Source organism: Myotis daubentonii, chromosome 4, assembly GCF_963259705.1.
Source record: "Myotis daubentonii chromosome 4, mMyoDau2.1, whole genome shotgun sequence".
NCBI classification, from domain to species: domain Eukaryota; kingdom Metazoa; phylum Chordata; class Mammalia; order Chiroptera; family Vespertilionidae; genus Myotis; species Myotis daubentonii.
In genome coordinates, this window is record NC_081843.1 from 76,865,450 (window position 1) to 76,889,752 (window position 24,303).

Consider the following 24,303-nt stretch of genomic DNA (forward strand, 5'->3'; position numbering starts at 1 on the left):
GAGGTTGAGTAGGAATTTGCCGGGGAGGGGCTTTGGGAACTCCAGGACGCTTTCAGGCGGCGGCGACCGCCCTGGTGTAAAGGTGGCAGGGCTCGGCGTGCTGGGCCATTCTGGTAAAGCTCCCCAGCATAGCAGGGAATAGGAGAGTGCAGAGCTGTGAAGGTAGCTGGGGTAGATTTATGATAAAAACCTTAAGGAAGGAAGTGACAAGATGTGGTTTATTTGAAGGTATGTGTTAATGGATTAAAACAGCATTTCCCACTTGAGTGATTTGAGGACTACCTTGTAAGACTTGTCATAGATGAATGTCACCTGTGTTATTTACTTCATATTTTACTATGTTATATTATTTACTTAACATTTCCCCATACTTTGTTTTATGTAAATTAATTTAACTTCATCACATCACCTTAAACAACACTGTCTATAAAATCACAGGATTTGTTGGCTATTTTTTCTAATTATTTAGTAAACAATTTTTTTGGGGGGGTCTATAACCTAAAATAATGATGGGCATTCTCTTTGGGAAACACGGTGTTGGAATAAGTGTCTCAAAATTTTTGGTTTATTGGAACCCTTCACACTCTTGAAAATGATTCAGAACTCCAGAGAGGTTTGTTTATATGGGTTATAATTGATATTCAAATATTAGAAATTAAAGCAAAACGTTAAAATATTTTAGTCACTCATTAAATAGTTATACGTCCATTAAATGTTAATGTAAGTAAGAAGTTTTATGAAAAATGCCCATTTTCCAAAACAAAAATAGTTTGAAGAGTGTTTTACTTTGGTTTACAATTTTGTAAGTCTCTTTAATGCAGTGGTTGTCAACCTTGGCTGCATATTAGAATCACCTGGGAATCTTTTTAAAATCCTGATTTCTGGGCCTCATCCTCCGGAAATTCTGTTTCTTTGTTACTAATGTTGTGGCCCCACCCCAAAACAAAGAAACAGAATTTCCAGAGGATGAGGCCCAGAAATCAGAATTTTAAAAAGATTCCCAGGTGATTCTAATGTGCAGCCAAGGTAGACAACCACTGCTTTAATGTCTGATGTAATAGAAAACAGCTGGCATCTCATTCCTGCTTCTGTATTTATGTTACTATATATCTTTTTAAAAAAATTTTGGTTGAAGTGTAAGAAGATTCAGCCTTATACATACATGTATATATGATTGGGAAAGGAAAGATTATTTTAATTCTCTTTTCAGAAAATTGTGGACGCTGTAGTAGGCTTTGACAAGTGATAGTTTCTTAAAGGTTAGTTGCCATGTGAAAGCAAATCATACCAGTGAACTTTTTCTGTTCTGTTATGTTAGAATCCGTTGTTCTATTTTAGAAGAGATCTAACATGCATGATTTTGCAAACATCCTGCACTTTGGCGTTAGAAATGAAGAAGAGGGAGTGGATTCAAGATATATTTAGGAAGTAAAATCAAAAGGATTTGGTGACTCCCTGAATATGGATAGTGAATATTTCTGTCTTAAGATACAGAAAAAAGCAAATTTAAGAGGAATAATAATCTTTTGACATGGCTTCTTACATAATATTGGGCACCCTGGTTTAACCCTATCTGTTTTTGTCTCTCCATCCAATCAAATGCTTCCATGCATTTCTCATAGCTTTGATAGTGTACTCGAAACATAGAGAACATTTACTAACATATTTAGTAAATGTTTTAAAACTAAAGATGCTTAGTTTCTATAATTATAGAAGAGGACTTGCTAGAAGAGGACTTGCTTTTGTATATTTTTTTACATATTTATGGTAGAAAAAATCAGAATATATGGATAATTAAAAAAGTTATATTACCAATGAAAAATTACCAACATGTAGGTAGATGTTTAACCTTTCTGTACTTAATTCTATACATTTTACATAAAAATTTTGGTTGGTATGATATATTTTTATAATTTAAGTAAATCTTTTTCTATACTATCCTACCTTTATATATTTTTTTGAAGAATTAAAAGCATGTTGAAAAGAACAAGGAACATTTTAAGCTTGGAACTATATTCCTCATGTTTAGTCAGAATTTCCATTTTCTGAAAAATGCATTGTTTTTGATAGCTAAAAATATTGTTCCTACTTTTTAAAAGTAATACATTTTCACCACATATCTACATATGCCTTACATATGTATTACTGACATGGAATATGTAAACTTAGTTTTATAATCTTGTATATTTCTTTTTCAGAGGATAACAGTTTAGAGGGCCAAGATGTTGTCCAACTTGAGGATATTTGCAGTGAATCATAAGAAAATATCCAGCTTGCACATTTGTGTAAGTTTTTCTTGTAAAATTAAATATACTTCATTTACTTTATTTCCCAAAGGAGATATATATATATTTCTCTTCTTTACAGGTATGGGAGAACGTGTAACCAAGAAGAAGCATGCCTTATCATTAGTTTATAAATTCATTTTACTGCTTTAAAATCACCTTTGCAGCATTTTGAAGAATATCTATTTCTGTATTCCATTTTGAGGTCATTAGTGGCCAAACAATTACAGTTTTTCTCCAGTGTTTTCCTGCTAATGCTTTCAGACTACACACACTGTCTTACCTCAATCATTACCTTGGTGAAAATTTTAATAGCTTTGAGTTTTTTTCTTTACTTTTAAAATATTTTCTTAGGATAATAGTGCTTTATTGCTAGAAACTTGGTAACTAATGAAGAAATAGTATAGAAGGCACCATCTTTTATATTCCATGATGATATAAAAGGCAGTTTGTGGCAGCCCCAAATCATTACATACTCTTAACTGTAACAATTCCAAATACATTGTCTGCCATTAAATGTGTACCTAGTGGTCCAAGTATAAATTGGGATGGAGAATATTCAGTATCTATGTGGGACCATTCGAAGAGACCTGGGCAACGTTTTGAAATGCCAGCCCTTCTTCTCCCCCACCCCAATGTTTTTTTGTTGTTTGTTTTTTAATTGATTTCAGAGAGGAAGGGAGAGGGAGAGAGTGATAGAAATATCAATGATGAGAGAGGATCCTGCACACTTCCCAACAACTAGTGATGGAGACTGCAACCCGGGCATGTGCCCTTGACCGGAATCGAACCTGGGACTCTTCAGTCCACAGGCAGACGCTCTATCCACTCAACGAAACCTAGGGCCCAAATGTTTTTTAAAAGCTTTCCAGGTGATTCTAATGTGTAGGCACTCTTTTAAATCCTGAAAACATCCAATAGTTTTAGAGTTCATGACCCCCACCAGCTCTTTGCAGTTGAAGGAGTAGCCAGGGTGAGAGACCTTTTTAACATTAATGAGTCTCTGGAAACTTCAGGATCTGGGTTCTCAAACTGTAGCTATCAGCATCACCTGGAGAGCTTGTTATAACACCGATTGTTCTGCCTCATCTCCACAGCATCTGGTCCCCTTGTTTGGAGTGGGTCCTGAGAGCTTGTCTTTCTGTCAAGTTCTCTGATGATAATGCTGCAGGTCTAGGAGAACTGGCGTCTAAGGTCAGCCTAAAATAGCAAACTAGTCTTAATTTTATTCTTTATCTTTCCTGTAGTAAAATTTGGGTTGTCACTTTTAAAAAGAATTGGAGTTAATAAATTGGGACTGCTTTAAGGAGATTTAAAGTATTTTGTCCTCTGACAAAGCATAGTTACGATGTTAAAACTACTGTAATGAGTCATGCTGACAAAGTTAATGTCGTTTCTTTTTCTCCTCACTAGAATATGTATTGCTCTAGAATGAGAGCAAGTTTAAAACGAATAAAGCCACTTGTGCCTCTTGGAAGAAGTTACAGTTCCCTGCCAGGTAATACTGTTAGATTCTTCTCATTTTACTTAAATTGCTTGCTTGCTTCTCTCTACCTCTTCCCTCTTCTCCTTTCTTCCCTCCTTCTCTCATTGACCCCTCCTCGTCCTCTCTCCCTTTCCTCCTCTTCCTGCTCCTTTATCCTCCCCTTCCCCAGTCTCTTTCTCATTTGTAAGCGTCTCCCTTATTAGGGGGCTCCAACCATTTTGGAAATAGTGGCTCCTTTTACTTCTTGGCTATTTCCTTGAGATTATTAGGAGTAGGGAGTATTCTGAGATGTCAGGAGGGAACACCAATAGACTTCTTCATGCTCCTCATCTGCTGGTCATCCTAATAAGCCGAATGAAGGGAAGGGTTGAGTCAGCTTTAGTAGCTGGCTCAAAAGTTTAGCAGGTGAGTCTACTTGTAGAGTGCTCTTGCTGAAAATTGATTTTCTAGTACATTTCTGGTTTTTATACAAAAGTATTTTCTGTCAATAGAGCTTTGCCATAATAATTTATTTTGAAGGTTCTTGAGAAGTAGTTTGGTTAACTCTCTATCTGGGATAGTTTAGGGTAGCTAATAGGCTATTAAAAGCTGGGAGCCTGATACAACTTAACAAAAGGAAGATAAACAATCCATTCAAAAAAGGGCAAAGGACCTAAAAAGACACTTTTTGAAAGAGGCCAAGAAACATATGAGAACATGCTCAAAGTCACTAATCATCTGAGAAATGCAAATCAAAACAACAATGAGGTACCATCTCACCCCTGTCAGAATGGCTATCATCAACAAATCCACAAACAACAAGTGCTGGCAAGGATGTAGAGAAAAAGGAACACTTGTGCACTGCTGGTGGGAATGCAGACTGGTGCAGCCACTGTGGAAGACAGTATGGAGTTTCCTCAAAAAGTTAAAAATGGAACTCCCATTTGACCCAATAATCCCACTTCTAGGAATATATCCCAAGAAACCAGAAACACTAATCAGAAAGGATATATGCACCCCTATGTTCATAGCAGCACAATTTACAATAGCTAAGATTTGGAAACAGCCTAGGTGCCCATCAGCAGATGAGAGGATTAAAAAACTGGTACATCACAATGGAATACTATGCTGCTATAAAAAAGAAGGAACTCTTATCATTTGTAGTAGCATGGATGGACCTGGAGAGCATTATGCTAAGTGAAATAAGCCAGCCAGAGAAAGATAAATATCACGTGATTTCACTCATTTGTGGAATATAATGAACAACATAAACTGATGAACAAAAATAGAGCCAGAGAAAAAAATATTTTAGAATATAATAGAAGTAATCCTGTTACTTGCAGATTTTTAAAAATGCCTACAACTTTCATGATATTACACTATGTGTGTATAGTCTCAGTAATATTATTATATTTAAAATCATTTTTCTTGAAACGTTTATTGCATGTATTTAAAATCATTTTTCTTGAAATATTAATGTTTATTGCATGTAAATGGCTAATTATTTTGTATCTACAATCTGGTAATAGATTTATTTTGTATATTGAAAATAAAATAAAAATTCTATGAAAAAAATAAAAAATAGAAAAAATAAAAGCTGGGAGCCGGAGGAACTGACTGCTCCCAATTCGGAAAGTTCTTATGTTTGAAGTAAGCAAGCATATGGGAGACTTGATGAAACTAGTTTCATTCTTTTGTTCTTCTCATTACCCATCTTTGTCATGTGAGAAAAATAGAGTAAGAATACTGATTTTCTTTGTGACTTGTAAGGGCATGTGAATTTAATGGCCTGCATTATTGGTGTGAATCTAAGTTGCTGTATTTTGCTCATGCAAAATTATCTGTAGCAATACAGATTATCTTTCCATCTTCAAATCTCCATGAGCATTCCAAAATATAATACAATTCTTATTATAGAAATTTGGGAAAACTGGTTTAAACAGCAGGAAGGTCTAGATTAAATTTATAAATGTAAGTGCATTGTTGTTTGAATGTTATCAATAAAATATAATAATACTTTGAAAATTGATTTTCTAGTACATTTTTGGTTAACATAGAGTTAAACAGAGTAAGACATTATGGACTTGTTTATTCCAGAAATGCTACTTGGCCTTTTAGAAGTGTTAGATTATTATAGTAGCACCTCCCAGCCTGACTCTAAAGGTATTTTGTCCTTGGGATTGCTGAAGGAAGGTAGTTCCAAGTTGTACAGAAATTCATCATCAGCTGTTATGAGGAGTGCTTATCTTTTCAACTCTTGATAATGCAGGCTTATAGGACTGCATTTTATATTTTTCTTTAGTTCAAGATATACTGCCTTAAGATAATTTTTATGAGCATTAATTCTCAATCTACAGCTCTATTATGGAATTGTAGGTGTGGCAGAGATTGGGGTAAATCTATATTTTTCGAAAGATGTGATTTAGAAATTGATGTTTAAAAACTTTACATTGTTTTATTGCATATATAGCCTTTCTTTAGAAATTTCAGGAAAATAATTTTTAGGTAAATGAGACTTCTATTTAGCTTAGATTTTACTTTAATTAGAATTACAGTATTTGCTTAAAATTACTTTAATTTCCTTCATCTGTAAATTAAAGGAAAATTTCCTAAACAGTTTAATTTTAAACCTTTTTTTCATTAGGTTTAATAGGAAATGATATCAAATCTCTTCGTTCCATCATCAGTCCTCCTATAGCTAAGTAAGTATTGTCTTTTCATTGATATTGTCTTTTACATAGGCTACCATGAAAAGTTACAGGTTTCTCTCATGGGCTTAATAAGCATTGTTAGTAAATGCTCTCATTTCTGTTACTTTTGCCCTACCTTATTGTAAGTACACTAGAGACCCGGTGCACAAAAATTTGTGCACTCGGGGGGGCGGGGGGGTCCCTCAGCCCGGCCTGTGCCCTCTAGCAGTCTGGGACCCCTCGGGAGATAATGACCTGCTGGCTTAGGCCTGCTCCCAGGTGGCAGAGGGCAGGCCCAATCCCTAGGTGCAGCCCCTGGTCGGGCTCAGAGCAGGGCCGATTGGGGGGTTGGGGCACCACCCCCTGTCACACTCAAGGCAGGGTCGATGGGGAGGTTGCAGCGCGACCCCCTGTCACGCACAGAGCAGGGCCCATCAGGGGGTTGGGGGGCTCCCTCCTGTCACAGAGTAGGTCCAATAGGGGAGTTGGGGCACTGTCCCCTGTCACACACAGAGCAGGGCGGATCAGTGGGTTGGGGCGCTGCCCTCTATCACCCACAGAGCAGGACCAATCAGTGGATTGGGGCGCTGCCACTGTCACACTCAGGGCAGGGCTGATGGGGAGGTTATGGCTCTACCCCGTCACACACAGAGCAGGGCCCGGGGGGGGGGGGTTGTGGCCCCAGCCCCTGTCACACACAGAGCAGGGCCGATCAGGGGGTTTGGGCGCTGCCCCCTGTCATGCTGATCCCGGTGCTGGGAGGCATATTACCCTTTTACTATATAGGATAGAGGCCTGGTGCATGGGTGGGGGCCGGCTCGTTTGCCCTGAAGGGTGTCCTGGATCAGGGTGGGGGTCCCCACTGGGGTGCCTAGCCAGCCTGGGTGAGGGGATGATGGCTGTTTGCAGCTGGTCACATACCCTTCAGGGTGGGGGTCCCCACTGGGGTGCCTGGCCAGTCTGGGTGAGGGGCTGAGGGCTGTTTTCAGTCTGGGGGTGACTGAACTCCCAACCGCTCCTTTTTTCCTTTTTTTTTTTTTTATTCTGCGCCAGCTTTAGCTTGAGGCTTGGCTCCAGCTCTTAGGCCTCCGCTCCTGAAAGTAGGTTTCTGGCCTTTGCATACAATGTTGCGAATCTGCTGGCTGAAGTCCGGCAGTATTTGTTACAATGTTTCTTAAACTGCCCGCTCAGAGGTCTGCAGCCGCAGGCGGGGAACGTTGGTTTCCTCCGTCACTGAGGCAAGCAAGCCTCATGTTAGTTTCAAGCTGCCTGGCTGCCGGCCGCCATCTTGGCTGACAGTTAATTTGCATATCTCGCTGATTAGCCAATGAAAAGGGTAGCGGTCGTACGCCAATTTTATTAGTATAGATGTTATGTATCTTAGAAGCTATTTTCACAATTGAAAGAAAAAAATTTTAATGTAGGAAGAGCACACTTTTCATAGAAATAAATAAGATATTTTTTTATCTTATTTTTTATCCAAATTATAAGATATTTATAAGATTGTAGTTAGTTCTTTTGACACTTATTTTGTCAGAATACTGTGGTCATGATATATTTTCTATTTTTCTAGTTTTTTACCAGCTTCAAAATTTGCACAGCATATTTGGGTTTTACAGTTTTAGTAATGTCCACCTGATGACACATGTCTTTTTTTTCTCCCTTTTAAACAGAATCCGTAATATTGGAATTATGGCTCATATTGATGCAGGCAAAACTACCACCACAGAAAGAATATTGTACTATTCTGGATACACAAGATCACTGGGAGGTTAGAATGAATTCTTCCTCTCCCTATCCCCCATTAGCAAAAACATTATTGGAAAATATTTTAATTAAGAAGTCAACCCAGAGATCTTTAGTATGGCATGGAGGCACTATTATCTAAATCACAACATAAGGTAGTTGCTACACCCATAAAAGGGTCTTCCTAGGTTCAACGAAATATTCAGACTCATGAGACTGTCTTAGGCCACAGTGTGGGCTACTGGTCTATTCAAGCTGTAGGGCAGAAACCATAACTTACAGCAGACCAGCAAAAGGTGTTTCTTTTGTAGGAGTTCTAAAAGCAGCCTACATGGATATCTGGGAACTGTCGTCTTTGGCCAACAGTGATTGCTTAATTGCAAGGTAACAAGATTTATAGGAGCCACTCTGGCTTAGAAGACTTATGCCCTCTAGAAATGAATCTCTCTTCTTACAGCTCCCTGGACTACCTTCAGGGTTTCCCACAAGGGACATGCCATGGCCTGCTCAGGGAAACCTAAAGCTATGTATCTCCATCAGGTATACATAATCCATTTACAGTTCTTCTAATTCAGGTGTAGCTTACCAATCAAAATTTCTCCTAAAACTTGTGTGCCTAGCTACGTAGTTGACATACTTCTGTTTTCTAGAAGAAAAGAACCAAAAAGTTAACCAGAGGTCAAATGATCGTGCAGAGAAATAAAGGGTTTTGTTAATTTCCCTCCACAGTAGTAGTAGTCTTTGCCTAAGTTTTGGATTTATCTTGTAATTATAACATGTCGAAAACTGTTGTTCTTGATCAGGCATTCACATTTCACACCCCATGTAGCTTTTTTTGTTTTTAAATAACCATGCCCTTACTCCACTCTGGAAATTAAGCTTCAACAAGTCTGGTATGGCCTGAATGTTCAGCAAGTCTGAGATACGATGCTTGGATGGTGTATTTGGCTCATACGCATTTATGATTGTTACGTTTCTCTGATGAATCAACCCTGTTATCATTATGAAGTGCCTTTCTTTATTACTGGTAAAACAGTTTGTTTTGAAATTTACAATGGAGGTTATCAGGTCCATAATACCAGAAGTGGAAATGAGTATCTTTTTCCAAAGCTCTGCAGTGATTTTGAAGTACACTGTATTGAGAACCATTTCTCTGGATTCTTGTAATCTTTCCTCAGAGTGCATTTCAAATGAAGATTCCAATCCTCCTCAGTGTTCTTTTCCCACTGAGCCAAACCGGTCAGGGTGGCTTGTCAATTTCATTCATCTTTTCAAAGAACCAGCTCTCTACTGCATTAGTATTTCTATTATCTTTTTGTTCTCTGTTTCATTTACTTCTCTAGTTTTTATTATTTCTTCCTTCTGACATTGGGCTTTTTTTTTTCCCATTGGGCTTTGTTGTTCTTTTAGGTGAAATGTTAGTGGGGCTCTGGTGATGGCCGAGCGCCCACCATTCTGTGTGCTGTTTGTGGAGCGGGGTGAGTAGTGCTCTGGTGTGTTCTGACGCTGGCCACCAGATGTGTTGGTTCTTGAAGCTCTTGGGAGAGACTTTGGTGCTGGACAAGGTCAGCTACAGTTTGTGCCCAGGTTGGCTCTACCTGGTAGGAGCTCCAAACTAATCTGTGGTTGGTTGGCATTTGTGCTGGGCTTAGAGGCATTTTGGAGAGGCTGTGCTGTGAACCTAGGCAGTCTGCCATAGTCTGGGCTTACGTCTGGGCGTGGGGCCCTTTGGTGGCACTACGATGTGAGCTGAGGCCAGCGGCCACTTGTGCTGGGCTGTGGTCGCTTAGTGGAGCTGTGCTCCAAAGCAAGACTGGTCACTGTTTATGCCAGACTGTGGTCACCGGATGGGAGTTACAGAGCAAGCTGAGAGTCACCATTTGGGCCGGGCCTGGGGCCACTTAGCCAGAGTTTAAGGCACACCAAGGCCAGCTGCTGCTTGTTTGGGGTTTTGGACCTTCAAGAGATTTTAGGAAAGTCTGCAGGTCGAACCAAGGCAGAACCACTCGTTTAAAAAAGCCGCTGGAAGAGGTTTGGTTGGGTGCACCAGTTGGGTGAGGCAGGTCTCAGGTAATCACCAGGGCAGGGCACGCGGTGTTAGCCAGGTTAATGGAGAGCACAGATACGGTTCCTGCCTGCGCTGTACCTGCTGGTTGGGGGTGGGCTCAACAAAGAAACAGTGCGCCTGCCAGCGCTTGCATCTCCAAGAGCTTTCCAGACCCCAGCTCCTTCAGCCCTGACCCTAAAGCTAGCCAATTCAGTCCTTCCCAGGCGCTCCTGATGCTTTTCCAGCTGCTGCCCCTGTGTTGGAGCCCAGGGAGGATGAGTTTGTGAGTGAGTGAGTGGAAGTGGGCCCTTCAAGAGGACGCCTAGGTCTCCAGCTGTCCTCCTCACTCGGACCCAGTCCCTGCTGGTTTTCACAGCTGTGTGTGATGGGAACCCTATTGCTGGCACTGGAGCCCTGGGCTAGGGAGTCGTGTTCAGCTGGGACTCCTTGCTCCTCGGGGAACCACTTCGGGTGTGGGACCTGCCCATTCTGTGTCTTTCCCCACCCACTAGTCTCAACATGGCTTTATATCCTTAGTTACAGGGCTTCTGTTTAGCTAGTCTTCAGGTGCTTCTCAATGATGGTTGTTCTAGAATTTAATTCTAATTTTAACGTCATGGAAAGAGGCAAACAGAGTATTTACCTACTCTGCCATCTTGACTGGAAGTCCTTTTTTTCATTTATTTTACTGTATAAATTCAATCAGGATAAAATATATGTTAAGAATTTTAGGGCAGGGGTTTGACGTGCTGGGTGAAAAAGGTGAGGGGATTTATTTTTAATTTATTAATTAATTTATTATACTGCAGATTACTTTTCGGTTATCAGGATGAACTTTATTCATGACTTTATGCTATAGAAGTTCTACCAAGACTTTATTTGGATTTGTAAAAATAAATTCCTCCCACCCAACCCCACCCCCCTTTTTAGAAAATCTACACTAATAAAAGAGAAAAATGGTAATTGGCATACAGCGCTACCCTTTTCATTGGCTAATCAGGGCTGTATGCAAATTAACTGCCAACTAAGATGGCAGTTAACTGCCAACAAAGATGGTGGCTAATTTGCATATGTAGGCACAATGCAGGGAAGCGAAAGGGAAAGCAGGAAGAAGCCCCCTGCCACTGACAGTGATCGGAAACCCAGGGGGGAGCTAAGAGGTGGGGGGCAGGGCGAAGGCGGCCCTGGGGCCGCCTTCGCCCTGCCCCCCAGCTATGATCGGAGAATCAGGCGCCTTTGCCGCCCTGGCCAGTGATAGCAGGAAGTAGGGGTGGAGCCAGCGATGGGAGCTGGGCACGATCGAAGCTGGCAGTCCCGGGAGCTAGGGGTCCCTTGCCTGGGCCTAAAACTGAGCCCACGATCGCGGGGCCGCTGTAGCTGCGGGTCCCCGCTGCCTGAGCCGGACGCCTAGGCCAGAGGCATTAGGCCTGGGCAGGGGCAGAGCCTGCAACCGCGGGGAGCTGGGGGTCCCTGCCCAGGCCTGACACCTCTGCCGGAGGCCTCAGGCCTGGTCAAGGGGCCGATCTGGTGATTGGTGATCGGAGGGTGATGAGGGTCAACTCCTCTGGCCGAGGCATCAGGCCTGGGCTGGGGGTCCCCTGCCCAGGCCTGATGCCTGGGCCAGAGGCATCAGGCCTGGGGGGGCGGGGGGCGGAGCTGGGGATTGGGGGGATATGATGGTCCCCTTGCCCAGGCCTGAAGCCTGGGTCAGAGGCATCAGGCTTGGGGGGGGGGGTGGAGCAAGCGATCAGAGGGAGATGGGGGTCCCCTGCCCAGGCATGATTCCTGGGCCAGAGGCCTCAGGCCTGGGCGGGGGTCAGAGCCAGTGATCGGGGGGAGATGGGGGTTCCCTGTCCAAGCCTGACACCTCTGGCGGAGGCGTCAGGCCTGGGCAAGGGGCCGATCAGGCGATCGGAGGGTGATGGGGGTCTACGCCTCTGGCCGAGGCATCAGGCCTGGGCAAGGGGCAGAGCCAGCAATCGGAGGGGTCTGGGGGTCCCCTGCCCAGGCCTGATGCCTGGGCCAGAGGCATCAGGCCTGGGCTGGGGGCAGAACCAGTGATGGGGGGAAATGAGGGTCCCCTGCCCAGGCCTGACACCTCTGTCAGAGGCATCAGGCCTGGGCAAGGGGCCAATCCTGCGATTGGAGGGTGATGGGGGTCAATGCCTGAGGGCTCCCAGTATGTGAGAGGGGGCAGGCTGGGCTGAGGGACACCCCCACACACACACCCAGTGCACGAATTTCGTGCACCGGGCCCCTAGTTTAGTAATAAGAAGGGTTTAAAAAGGATCACTTGGGAGGAATTTTTCTCTACAGTGTTCCATTTAACACTTATTGAGCTAGAAGTTAAAAGTTAAACTTAAATAACGTTAAAAAATAAAAAGTTAAAAAATAAAAGTTAAACTAGGAAAAAATAAAAGAAGTATATGGTTCAGTAAAATTAAAATATTTAGCATATTTTAAACCCAATTGTTACAGAAAAATTATTTTTATGGGAAAATTGCTAATCATGCTGAAAGAGCTTTTTCTAGAATAAGGATTTGTTTAGAGAAGGATTAAGGACTCTAAATATTAAACCAAATCTTTTATGAACAGCTTTTTAAAGCAAAATTAAATTGTTAGGTAGACATCAGATACCAAGAAAATGCTCTTGCAGTTAAGCTTAAGTATGTCATCTTTTTCCTGGTTAGATGTTGATGATGGAGACACAGTGACAGATTTCATGGCTCAAGAGCGAGAAAGAGGCATTACTATTCAATCAGCTGCTGTTACATTTGATTGGAAGGGGTACAGAGTCAATCTAATTGATACACCAGGTATGGTGCTGTTCTAGCAGTGATGCTATATCATTTCAGGGTTTTGTTTGTGTATATGTTTTCTTAAATTGTGTTAAAAAACCTATAAAATTAATCATCTTAACCATTTTTAAGTGTACGATAAGTGTTAAGTGTATTGATATTATTGTGAAACGTCTTCACAACTTTTTCATCTTGTAGAACTGAAACTCTGTACCCTTTAAACAATTATTCTTTTTTGTCTCCTACCACTCCTGATAACCACCATTCTAATTCTATAGCTATGGAATTGACTACTTTACATACCTCATATTAGTAGAATCATACAATATTTGTTGTTTTGTGACTGGCTGACGTCACTTAGCATAAAGTCCTTCAAGGTTCATTTATGCTGTGGCATATGATAGTATTTCCTTTCTTTTTAAGGCTGCATAGTGTTCCATTGTACATAGATAACACATTTTATATATATAAAATATTTTGTATCTGTACCATTTATCCATCAGTGGACATAAAGGTTGCTGCCACCTCTTGGCTATTATGAATAGTGTTGCTATGAACATAGGTGTGCAGCTATCTTTGTTATACTCTCCTTTCAATTCTTTTAGATATATCCCCAAAGTGGGATTGCTGAGTAACACATTTGTTTGTTTTAAGTGTTATATGTTTCATCTCTTTCTTAGGTCATGTGGACTTTACCTTGGAGGTTGAGCGCTGCCTGAGGGTGCTGGATGGTGCAGTGGCTGTGTTTGATGCCTCAGCCGGTGTAGAGGTAAAAAGTATGCCAAAGTAAAATAAAAATAGAGCAGCATGATTTTTTTAAAAAGTAGAAGGTGTCAGATTTAGTTTACTATAACCCTTTATTTGGTAAGCTGATGTAAATCAAATTATAATTATAGGAAGTTGGAATTTAATATTGAGATGTGACCTCAGCTGTTTTATACAAAGGAAAGTACGTTTGCCTTTCTATAGGAAATATCAAAGCTAGTGTTGAATTGTGAAAGGTCTGAGATTCTACCTTATTTTTATGCTAACAAGTTAGCCTGCCATAGTTTTATGGATTTTGGCAGAATATATAAGACTCCTGAGTTAGAGACAAAAGACTTTATTAGTCACAGAAATAGCAATAGCCAGAATATCAGCACTGTCTTGTGCTGTTACCCCAAGCCCTAAGTCCCAGCGGGTGACCAAAGGGAGTCAGGCAACAGCTGCACCACAGAGGAACCTGTGCTTAGAAAATGCAGCTATATTACCGTGGCAGTAAGCACGCCTGCTCTTAGCTGGAGAGAGACATTCCTTCCAGGGTTGTAAGCAAACCTGCCTTTTGCTCTGGGGGGAGACACTGTTTCTATCTTTCTAATGTTCATTATACAAACATCCTGGAAAATCTAGTTTAGAACATAAACCGTCAGTGCCGCTCCTAACAAGAATGCAGAAATATGAGAGGCCCATGAAGAATTGTCTCCCAAAGTTAATATAAAACTTCTTGACTAAGTCTTGAAAATGGACTTAAATTATTGCTACTGGGATCAGTTATGCTATCTTTAGCTGGTACCTCATTTGTCTTGTAATCTCAAGAACGGTTATATGTTGAATATAGAACTCACATTGGTTTTTCTAATCTTAAAATTACTAAAAATAGTATCAATGAAGTGATCAAAATTAACATCCCTAAAAATTGGACAAATGGCCCGGCCAGCATAGCTCAGTGGTTGAGTGTCCACCTATAAACCAGGAGGTCAGGGTTCGATTCCCAGTCAGGGCACATGCCTGCGTTGCAGGGTCGTTCCCCTGTGTGGGGCATACAGGAGACTGCCGATCAATGAATGATTCTCTCCCATCATTGATATTTCTATCTCTCTCTCCCTCTCCCTACCTCTTTGAAATCAATAAAAAAAATTTTTAAAAATTGGACAAATTGACACCAAGGGAGAGAGCTTGAACTTTTTAGCTTGATCCTGGATCAAAAAAAAAAAAAAAACTTACAAAGGACATCATTTAGAAATTTGAATATGGAGTGTATGTATTGTGTCAACTTAAATTCTTCTGAATGTGATCAGTATAATTGGTTATGTTAGAGAATGTCTTATCTTAGGAAATATATGCTAAAGTATTAGAAATGAAGTGCCATGATAGCTACAACTTGCTCTCATGGTTCAGCTCCCACTCTCTCTTGCGCTCTCTCTCTCGTTAACTTCCAGGTATTAATTCTCTTTGTGTGGTAACCTAGGTCACCCAAAGCATTATTCTAAGTTTGAAGCTTACTTTTTTTCATCATACTTCCTTACATTCTTAGCTATGTTAACCTGATAGGAGTCTCGAAGTGTAAGTGCAGTGGCAATAATTCCATGCTAGAATAAGGCCCATTTCCATGTTATAATAGAGTCTTGGATTTCTTTATTCCATGTGTAGTAACAGTTATTTTTTCCCACATGTGCTCTTTGCTTTAGGCACAAACCCTCACAGTATGGAGGCAGGCTGATAAACACAAAATACCTCGAATATGTTTTTTAAACAAGATGGACAAAAGTGGAGCAAGGTATTTGTTTAAAATTTGTTTAAAGTATATTTCTTTGGCTTATTAAAGTAAGAATTCAATTTGAGCTTCTAATGGACTGTAACTTAAATTTAAAAATACCTGTTTCATATAGAGTATAAATATTCCATGAAATCTATTCAGTCCCCTTAAAAAGAAGAGAAAGCCACTAATTCCTAGGTTAAGTAATACTGTGAGATTAATATAGAGCTCATAGATGATGAACCATCCTGATTCTAATGTAGGGAGACTGTATTTTCTAGGATCCTGACAGTGCTGTCTTGCTGATTCCATTGGTTCTATTTAGAGCTGTATGGTGTAGTCCCTGTATGTACTGCTGAAGGTTGTGGTGCTCCCTGTCTTTGTTAAAGGTAGAGGTTAGCAAATTGTTTCTTGTAGTTGCCTCAGAGAACAGCGTTCTTCCTTGTCCCCTGATTTTCTTTGGCTCCTACTGGGTAATATGCTCTCCATTGAAGGGAACTGGGAGAGGATAATTAGATGTTTAAGACCTGCATATAGTGCAAAGAGTGAATGCTGAAATGTGATAATGCTCAGAGACTTACAGAGTGGTAATCCAAAATGATACATTTATTCTGAGAACAGAATTCAGAGAATCAAGAATATATGAAGGATTTGGAGAAATTGTTAAGGGGAGACAATCAAGAATATAAAGGATTCTAGGGAAATCTGACAGGGAGAGATGCTGGTCTGAGAGTGTGAGAGTGGCAGAAACAAGACAAACTATTTCTTCCTAAAACCACACAGTATGCTCTGTTTATGTAACTCTTGAAGGATTTCTAAAGGCTGTTGGTTTAAAGGACTTTTGTCTCGATTAGTAAAAGTACAACCTTCAAAATGTGAGGCTTAAGCTCTGACCCTTTTCTGTTTGGAGGGCCTTGAGGTAGATGTCTTTGCTGAGTTATAGCACCTGTGATGACTGGGAGGAAAGTGAGTGGATACTAGGCTGGTTGTCAAAGACATTGGGACCAGAATAAGTCAGCGCATGTGCCAAAGATGACATGTGCCATAGGTAGCCAACCCCACTGTTAGCACAGAAATGAACAGCATAGCAGCTAACATTAAGAATACCTGAGATAAAAGTATAGAAAGGCTGGCTTTTGGAAGAAAGCTGGTAGCCGTGTGTAATAGCAAATGCAGTTATTAGAAGAATCCTTGACTTGTAATAACAAATCTTGCATTTGAATCCTAACTGAAATTTATTATCTGTGATCTTGATCAATTCAGGTAACCTTAACCTCAAATTTTAGTTAAGGTGAAGTTTACAAAAATACCTTAAATACCTATGTGGCAGGATTCTGGTAGATATTCAATTACTATTTATCTGGAATTGACATTAAAATTTTTTTCAAAATGTCTTATGGAAACTGAAGTGATGAACATTAGAAGCCATGAAAAGGGTTATACTTTTAGAGAACATTCTTAAACTTGTTTTTAAAACTTTAATATTTTTAACTACTGTATAATTATTTTGCTTTCTACAGTTTTAATTATGCAGTTGAAAGCATCAGAGAGAAGTTGAAGGCAAAGCCTTTGCTTTTACAGGTTGGTTGATTAATATTTGGTTAATCAATAGTAACAACTCCTCAGTTTTCTCATCAGTTTATTTTATTGTGACATACACATTTCTGAAGCTACTTCAAATCATTTTTGGAAGAAGTTGGAATATAAATTATAAAATAGGTAAGATTGTGGTAATAATAATGGACATTTGGGGGAAAGTGGGGAAAGATAAGATTTATCACCAATGCCATTCTAATTGAGTGATCATTTAATAATGTTAATTTTGCTCTGATTTATAGTTACCAATTGGTGAAGCCAAAACTTTCAAAGGAGTGGTGGATGTAGTAAATAAAGAAAAACTTCTCTGGAATGCCAATTCAGATGATGGAAAAGACTTTGAGAGAAAACCCCTCTTGGAAAAGAGTGATCCTAAATTGCTGAAGGAGGCTACTGAAGCAAGGAATGCCTTAATTGAACAAGTAAAATAATACTTTGAGTTTAAAATTGCATAAGTATTTATAAACTCTAAAAAGTAATTTATTGTGAAATTTAATATAAAATTACATTTGGAAAATATAAGATACAAGAATAATGAAATGAACACCACCCGTCTTAAGAATTAGAATATTAGCAATACTCTTGAATCTCCATGTGCCACTTCCTGTTCATCTCTCCCCCTTCCACTAATTATCTGTTTTCCCAACCACTATATTGATTGTAGAGTTTATCTTTCATTTGTTTTTTTTGTTTTTAATGGTTTACCACAAATGTATATATCCTTAAAGAACATAGTTTTTCACCCAGCTGGTGTAGCTTAGTGGTTGAGTGTTGAACTATGATCAGGAGGTCACGGTTTGATTAACTATGATCAGGGCACATGCCTGGGTGTGGGCTCCATCCCCAAGTAGGGGGTGTACAGGAGGCAGCCAATCAATGATTTTCTCTCATCATTGATGCTTTTATCTCTGTCTTTCTCCCTTCCTCTCTGAAGTCAACAAAAATATAAAACAGAAGAACATAGTTTTTCATGGTTTTGAACTTTATATAAATGGAATGATACTTTTTGTATTTTATTACCTTGTTCAACATTGTGTTGGAGATACTTCCATGTAGTTACGTGTGATTATACTTCACTCGTTTTCAGTCTTTAGTGGTGTGCCAATATATGATTATACCATAATTTATTGTCTGTTTTCCTGTGGATAAACTTTGAGGTTGTTACCTCTTTTTTTTTTTTTTGAGAATTTTTGTAAGATTTTATTAGGGGTAATCTGACAACAATCGCCAGGAAGCAGGATCTCAAATGCTCTGGGGTTGTTACCTCTTTTTTATTTTTTTTTTTCCTGTTACAAACAGTGTTGCTGTGAACATTTTTGTATGTATGTCCTTGTGCACATATGTAAGAATTTGTTTAGAGTGAAACCTAGGAGTGGAATTGCCAGGTCAAAAGGTATGTCCGTCTTTTACTTGACCAGATGTCAAATTATTTAGAAAATTTTAAAACCATCAATTTTATAGTTGATATATAATTTTAGACCTCATGTCACCCTCAAAATTTTAATAGAAAATAGTAATGTTATTATTTGTAATATTTATATGATATTGTTACTTTAAAATACAATAAGTAAAACATATCTTAAATAAACTCCCTGAATTTTATGTAAAGAAGAACATTTGAGTCTGAACTCCTTGATTTTCTTACTTCTAAATTAAACTGGTCAAAATTATAATTATTTTCATTCATCTTTTGTATGAAGTTATTTTTGAAGTAATTCTTTTCCATTATATAGTAATTTTCAACTTTAATATGAACATGATAATGGTCATTGTTAATTTTATTACTGGATAATACTTATTGAAGACTTATGATCTAACTTAAGTGCTTTACATATATTATTTAATCCTCAGAACAGTGTATATTATCCCCATTTTACAGATGAGTAAACAGAGGCTTACAATGGTAAAATAAGTTGTCATATAGCTAATAAATAGCAGAGCTGGGATCTGAACCCAAATCTGTCTGTTTAAAGCTAGAGCTCATACTGCTTCTCTAATTTGGGGGAGAGGGGGGTGGCACATAAAAAGGATAAAAGTGGAATTGACATTTATTAATCAACTAGGGGCCCGGTGCATGAAATTCGTGCACTGGGTGTGTGTGGGGGGGGGAGTGTCCCTCAGCCCAGCCTGCCCCCTCTCACATACTGGGAGCCCTCAGGCGTTGACCCCCATCACCCTCCAATCGCAGGATCGGCCCCTTGCCAAGGCCTGACGCCTCTGGCCTAGGTGTCCGGCCCGGGCAGCGGGGACCCGCAGCTGCAGCGGCCCCGTGATCATGGGCTTCGGTTTAGGCCCAGGCAAGGGACCCCTAGAGCTCCTGGGACTGCCAGCTTCGACCTTGCCCAGCTCCCATTGCTGGCTCCACCCCTACTTCCTGCTATCACTGGCCAGGGCGGAAAAGGCACCTGATTCTCCGATCATTGCTGGGGGGCAGGGCAAAGGCGGCCCTGGGGCTGCCTTTGCCCTGCCCCCCAGCTCTTAACTCCCCCCTGGGTTTCCGATCACTGTCAGTGGCAGGGGGCTTCTTCCTGCTTTCCCTTTCGCCTCCCTGCATTGTGCCTACGTATGCAAATTAACCGCCATCTTGTTGGCAGTTAACTGCCAATCTTAGTTGGCAGTTAATTTGCATACAGCCCTGATTAGCCAATGAAAAGGGTAGCTCGTACGCCAATTACCATTTTTCTCTTTTATTAGTGTTGATAATTGGGTACATAATTGGTTCTCCTTTGAGGTTTTATTTTGTTTTATACAAAAGGGCTATCAGAATAAACCTAAGGAGGATTTTATAATCTAATTGAGATACCAACATAAACTTGCATATGCTCTAGGACATTAAAGGCTCAAATTTTCTATCAGTAGGTAATGAAGAGCTAATTGTAAGGAATACATACGTGTGTGTAGAATTAGAGAGTACCACCACATCACACCTGTTAGGATGGCTTCTATCAAAAAACAAAATAACTGTTGTAAGGACGTGGAGAAGTTGTAACCCCAGGCATTGCTGGTGGGAATGAAAATGGTGCAGCCATTGTGAAAAACAGTATAGTGGTTCCTCAGAAAATTGAAAATAGAATTAACATATGATCTAGCAATTCCACTTCTGGGTTTATATCCTAAAGAATTGAAAGCAAGGTTTCAAAGAGATATTTGTACATCCTTGTTCATAGCAGCATTATTTATAATGGCCAAAAGGTGGAAGGTATTTATCAACAGATGGATGGGTAAATAAAATGTGGTATATACACACAACAGGATAGTAGTCAGTATTATAATGGAAGGAAATTTTGACATGATACATTATTAATGAACCTTGAGGACATTAGAGGAGTACCAAATAAAACTTTGTTGTGAACTAACACCCCCAAGTTTAGCTAAAAACAGCAATCCATTGTATATGTTATCATTGACTGTTAATTGTGCATTTTCTTTTGAACACTGAGTAGATAGCAGTTTAATGTTATGCTTAATCTGGTTCAGGCTTCCCATAAATTTAGAAAACTCATAATAGTATGTCTTCAATTTTCAGTCTCCTTTCCTTTGAAAGAAAAACTCTCTTTTAGAAGATAGAAAGACGTCCTTGGCCTGGATAAGTTAGATCATGGAGCTGTCTTGAAATATTTGGATAATGTATATTTAGAGTATTTGGCTTAAGTTAATAGTTGGACAACAAATACAAGTTATAGAACTAAAGCCTTTCTTTATAGATTGCAGATTTGGATGATGAATTCGCTGACTTGGTTTTAGGAGAATTTAGTGAAAATTTTGATTTGCTCCCAGCTGAAAAGGTAAATTTTATTATTCATTTACTTTGACCAAGTTTTACTAATTGGATGTACTTTGCTTTCTGTGTTTGTGTTGTTTTTGTTTTTCTAACTTTGCATAGCATTGGAAACTATGCTGACTTAAACAAAAATTAGAAGAACATGGAGATAAAGCCACTAATACAGCTACTTAATAATGGCGTGATTAACTATTTTTGGTTATATTTTACAAAATTAGAAGTGGAATCTTTTTTACTTGTATTGAATTAGGAGAAGTTAATTGTTCATTCTCAGCCTTTTCTCTTCGTTGTAACCATTTCTCTAAGTATTTTTAGGGAAATCAGAGGTTGAAATTTTTTATTTAAAATTTCCTGTTTTTTCAATCTACAATAATCATTTTAATTGGAATATTTTTTCTGAATCTCCTTTAATTTTTAGTGGAAACTCATTAAAGGTCTTTGTTTTGTTTTGAAAAACATTAAACCAGAGACTAGGCAAATAAAGTATAGATAATAATTTAATTATTACAGATTTCTTTAAGGCATTCCTGTTTTTCTGTGTGTTTTTTTTTTTCCTGCCAGGACTCTTCCCCCATTAATTTGGCAAACTTATTCTTTATTTTCCTTGATGAAACATAAGAGTTACTAAAGAAAGTGTTTTTAAGTGGTAATAATGTATAGTGGGATCCAAGATGAGCCCAGCAAATTCACTTAGTTATTTTCCCCAAAAAAGAATTAAAGAAAAACACAAGATCTATAGATTAATTTTGAGCCATTTGAAATTACTTGAGGTAGAAAAAATTTTTTTCTTTTGAATGAAATGCCATAATTTTGACAGTATTTTATTGGTTAGTATTTGAGTGCTTAAGTGTGTTATTATGCCCTACAGTCACATAACATGACTTCTGTTTTCAAAGAGTTTACAGTCTAAAGTAGAATTGACCCACTATTTCTCGAATCAGTAGCTTGCAGGCACACCCAAGCTTTTCTTGGTTTTTGAGGTCTTTCAAAAATTTCTTTCTACTTTGATTTCTCATTTTCTTTTATGTGGATCTATTTCATTTGAAAAAATTGTTACTCATGTTTATATTTTTAATTTCTTACCAGCTTATTAGATTATCAAGGTAAAATCACAAATATATGAACTCATCTATTCAATAAATATTTTTAAATACCTACTTTGTTTTAAGCACTTTTCTAGTTTCTGGGATTTAGCAGTGTTTTCATTGAACCTTACTATAATTCTTATAAATTTTACATTTAATAGAAGGGGAGATGGACAATACACTAATTAACATGTATCTAATATACCAGGTAGTAATCAATATTATGAAGAAAAACAGAATAAGGCCATAAAGAATGATGGAAGTATGTTTTACGTGGTTGGTTAGGAAAAACATCTAATTCTGAACTATTTTGGTTGAGACAAGTATACTGCATATATGTGACCATCTTATGGTCACATAAAATACTTATTTATACCTTTGCTTTCTAGCTACAGACTGCAATACACAGAGTAACACTTGCTCAGACAGCAGTACCTGTGCTTTGTGGAAGTGCCCTGAAAAACAAAGGGGTCCAGCCCTTGTTAGATGCTATCACTATGTACTTGCCTTCACCTGAAGAGCGCAACTATGAATTTCTGTAAGTATGCGGGTATATAGGTTAAAATGTATAGCCTCGAATCACCACTTTTTAATAACATTGGTGAAAAATGTCATTGTAAATCATATAATATAGTGTCATAGTAATTTTCACTTGGAAGGGACATTTGTTATTTCTTGTAATCTGCTGTGTTTACAGATGGAGCTAAGGACGTGGATTTATTGCTGTGTAAACATATGTTGGCCCTGCCAACTTAGTTTTTTTTTGTTCTTTTGTTTTTTAAAGGTAGTATACTGGGAACGTCTGGTAAATACATTTTATATCTATTCTAGATTTCAACATTTTTCAAAAGCTCAAAATACTTTGTGGCTATAAAGAAAGATCCTTGTTTGAATCCTGTTGCCACTAACAACTTTGTACTTACTAATAAATCCTCTAAAATCTGAGTGTTGTGTAAAATGGCAGGTGAAACTGGACTTTAATACGTTTAACTAGGAAATTTAACCACTTTTCATATCTCTCCATTGGAGAGGCATTACAACGAAGTGATTGTGAGCGTGGACTGTGTTCTACCTGGATTTAAATTCCACCTCTTCTAAGTTGCTTAACCTCTTATCTGTGAAATGCAGAGAGTAGGGCCTATCTCAGAGGATTGTTACAAGAATCAAAAGAGTCAATGTTTAAAAAGTATATGGAACAGTGCCTAGTGTAAGCTTTCTGTATAAGGATTTATTGAATAAAATTAAAAACTGGAGGAATCGTATTGGAGAATTTCTGTAATAGAAATGTCTAAACCACTTTGAGCCATGGACTCCTTTGAAAGTAATGAAAATAGAGAGCTTTTCCTAAGAAAAATGTACACAAAATCCTATCAATGAACACCAACTTAAGGACATTATCCTGTAAGAATGCTGGCTTATAAACAAGTTCAGATTTGCAGTATATGTTTATATGGTTATGTGACTGGAGAGAAAGTGGGAGGAGAGTGTACAAACAGTAATTGGGAAGTCCTTATCTATTTTACTCTGTACAGGTTTTTTGAGAAAGTGCTGTGATGTTCCTCGGAATATTTTTTTGAGGAGGGAACTCTTGGTTATGGAATTATTTGCAAATTGAGGTAATATTTGGAAGAGACCCCATTGTTTTTAGTTTTGAGGAATTAATAATTCAGTGGAGGAAGTGGGGTACTGACATTGTTTAGTCAGTCTGGGCAGCTAAACTAGAAGATGTGAAGGCTCTTTGGAGGGCTAAAGATTAAGTTTGTGCAGCGATTATGATCTGATCTGGATAAATATATTGGAAGTGTATTTTAAAGGCTTTTTGGAATGTCTCCTTAACTTTTACAGGCAGTGGTATAAGGGTGACTTATGTGCACTGGCATTTAAAGTTCTCCATGACAAGCAGCGGGGACCGCTGGTGTTTATGCGCATTTACTCAGGCATGATAAAACCCCAGTTGGCCGTCCATAATATTAATGGAAACTGCACGTAAGTTGAAGCTTAGATTATTTTCTAAAACTGTAATTGTTTCTTTAAAAATACTTCTACTAATATAAATCATGGTTTTACAGGGAGAGAATAAGTCGTCTGCTTTTGCCATTTGCTGATCAACATGTAGAAATCCCTTCACTGACTGCTGGTAACATTGCTTTGACTGTTGGACTTAAACATGTAAGTGATGAAATGGTTTCTCTAGGAATTGGGTGGAGGGGGGGACTAAAGGGGGAAGCGGGGGAGACATCTGTAATGTTCTCAGCAATAAAGATTTTTGAAAGTAGGTATTTTATAATAGCAAAA

General features: G+C 38.9%; 1 protein-coding gene across 3 annotated transcripts in view; it reads left to right on the top strand.

Annotated features, from left to right (window-relative positions):
- Nucleotides 1-24,303, top strand: part of GFM2 (GTP dependent ribosome recycling factor mitochondrial 2) — a 56,755-nt gene that overhangs the window by 634 nt on the left and 31,818 nt on the right. For all 3 annotated transcript variants that reach the window (XR_009452655.1, XR_009452654.1, XM_059694311.1), the window contains exons 2-14: nt 2,199-2,285; nt 3,699-3,783; nt 6,395-6,452; nt 8,114-8,211; nt 12,924-13,049; nt 13,712-13,800; nt 15,479-15,567; nt 17,067-17,127; nt 17,385-17,564; nt 20,847-20,927; nt 22,398-22,546; nt 23,854-23,994; nt 24,078-24,177. Coding sequence is in view for 1 of the 3 variants with exons in the window: in XM_059694311.1 (XP_059550294.1) it covers nt 2,223-2,285; nt 3,699-3,783; nt 6,395-6,452; nt 8,114-8,211; nt 12,924-13,049; nt 13,712-13,800; nt 15,479-15,567; nt 17,067-17,127; nt 17,385-17,564; nt 20,847-20,927; nt 22,398-22,546; nt 23,854-23,994; nt 24,078-24,177 (1,320 nt within the window). In the remaining 2 variants the exon portion in view is untranslated. The remainder of the gene's footprint in view (nt 1-2,198; nt 2,286-3,698; nt 3,784-6,394; nt 6,453-8,113; nt 8,212-12,923; nt 13,050-13,711; nt 13,801-15,478; nt 15,568-17,066; nt 17,128-17,384; nt 17,565-20,846; nt 20,928-22,397; nt 22,547-23,853; nt 23,995-24,077; nt 24,178-24,303) is intronic.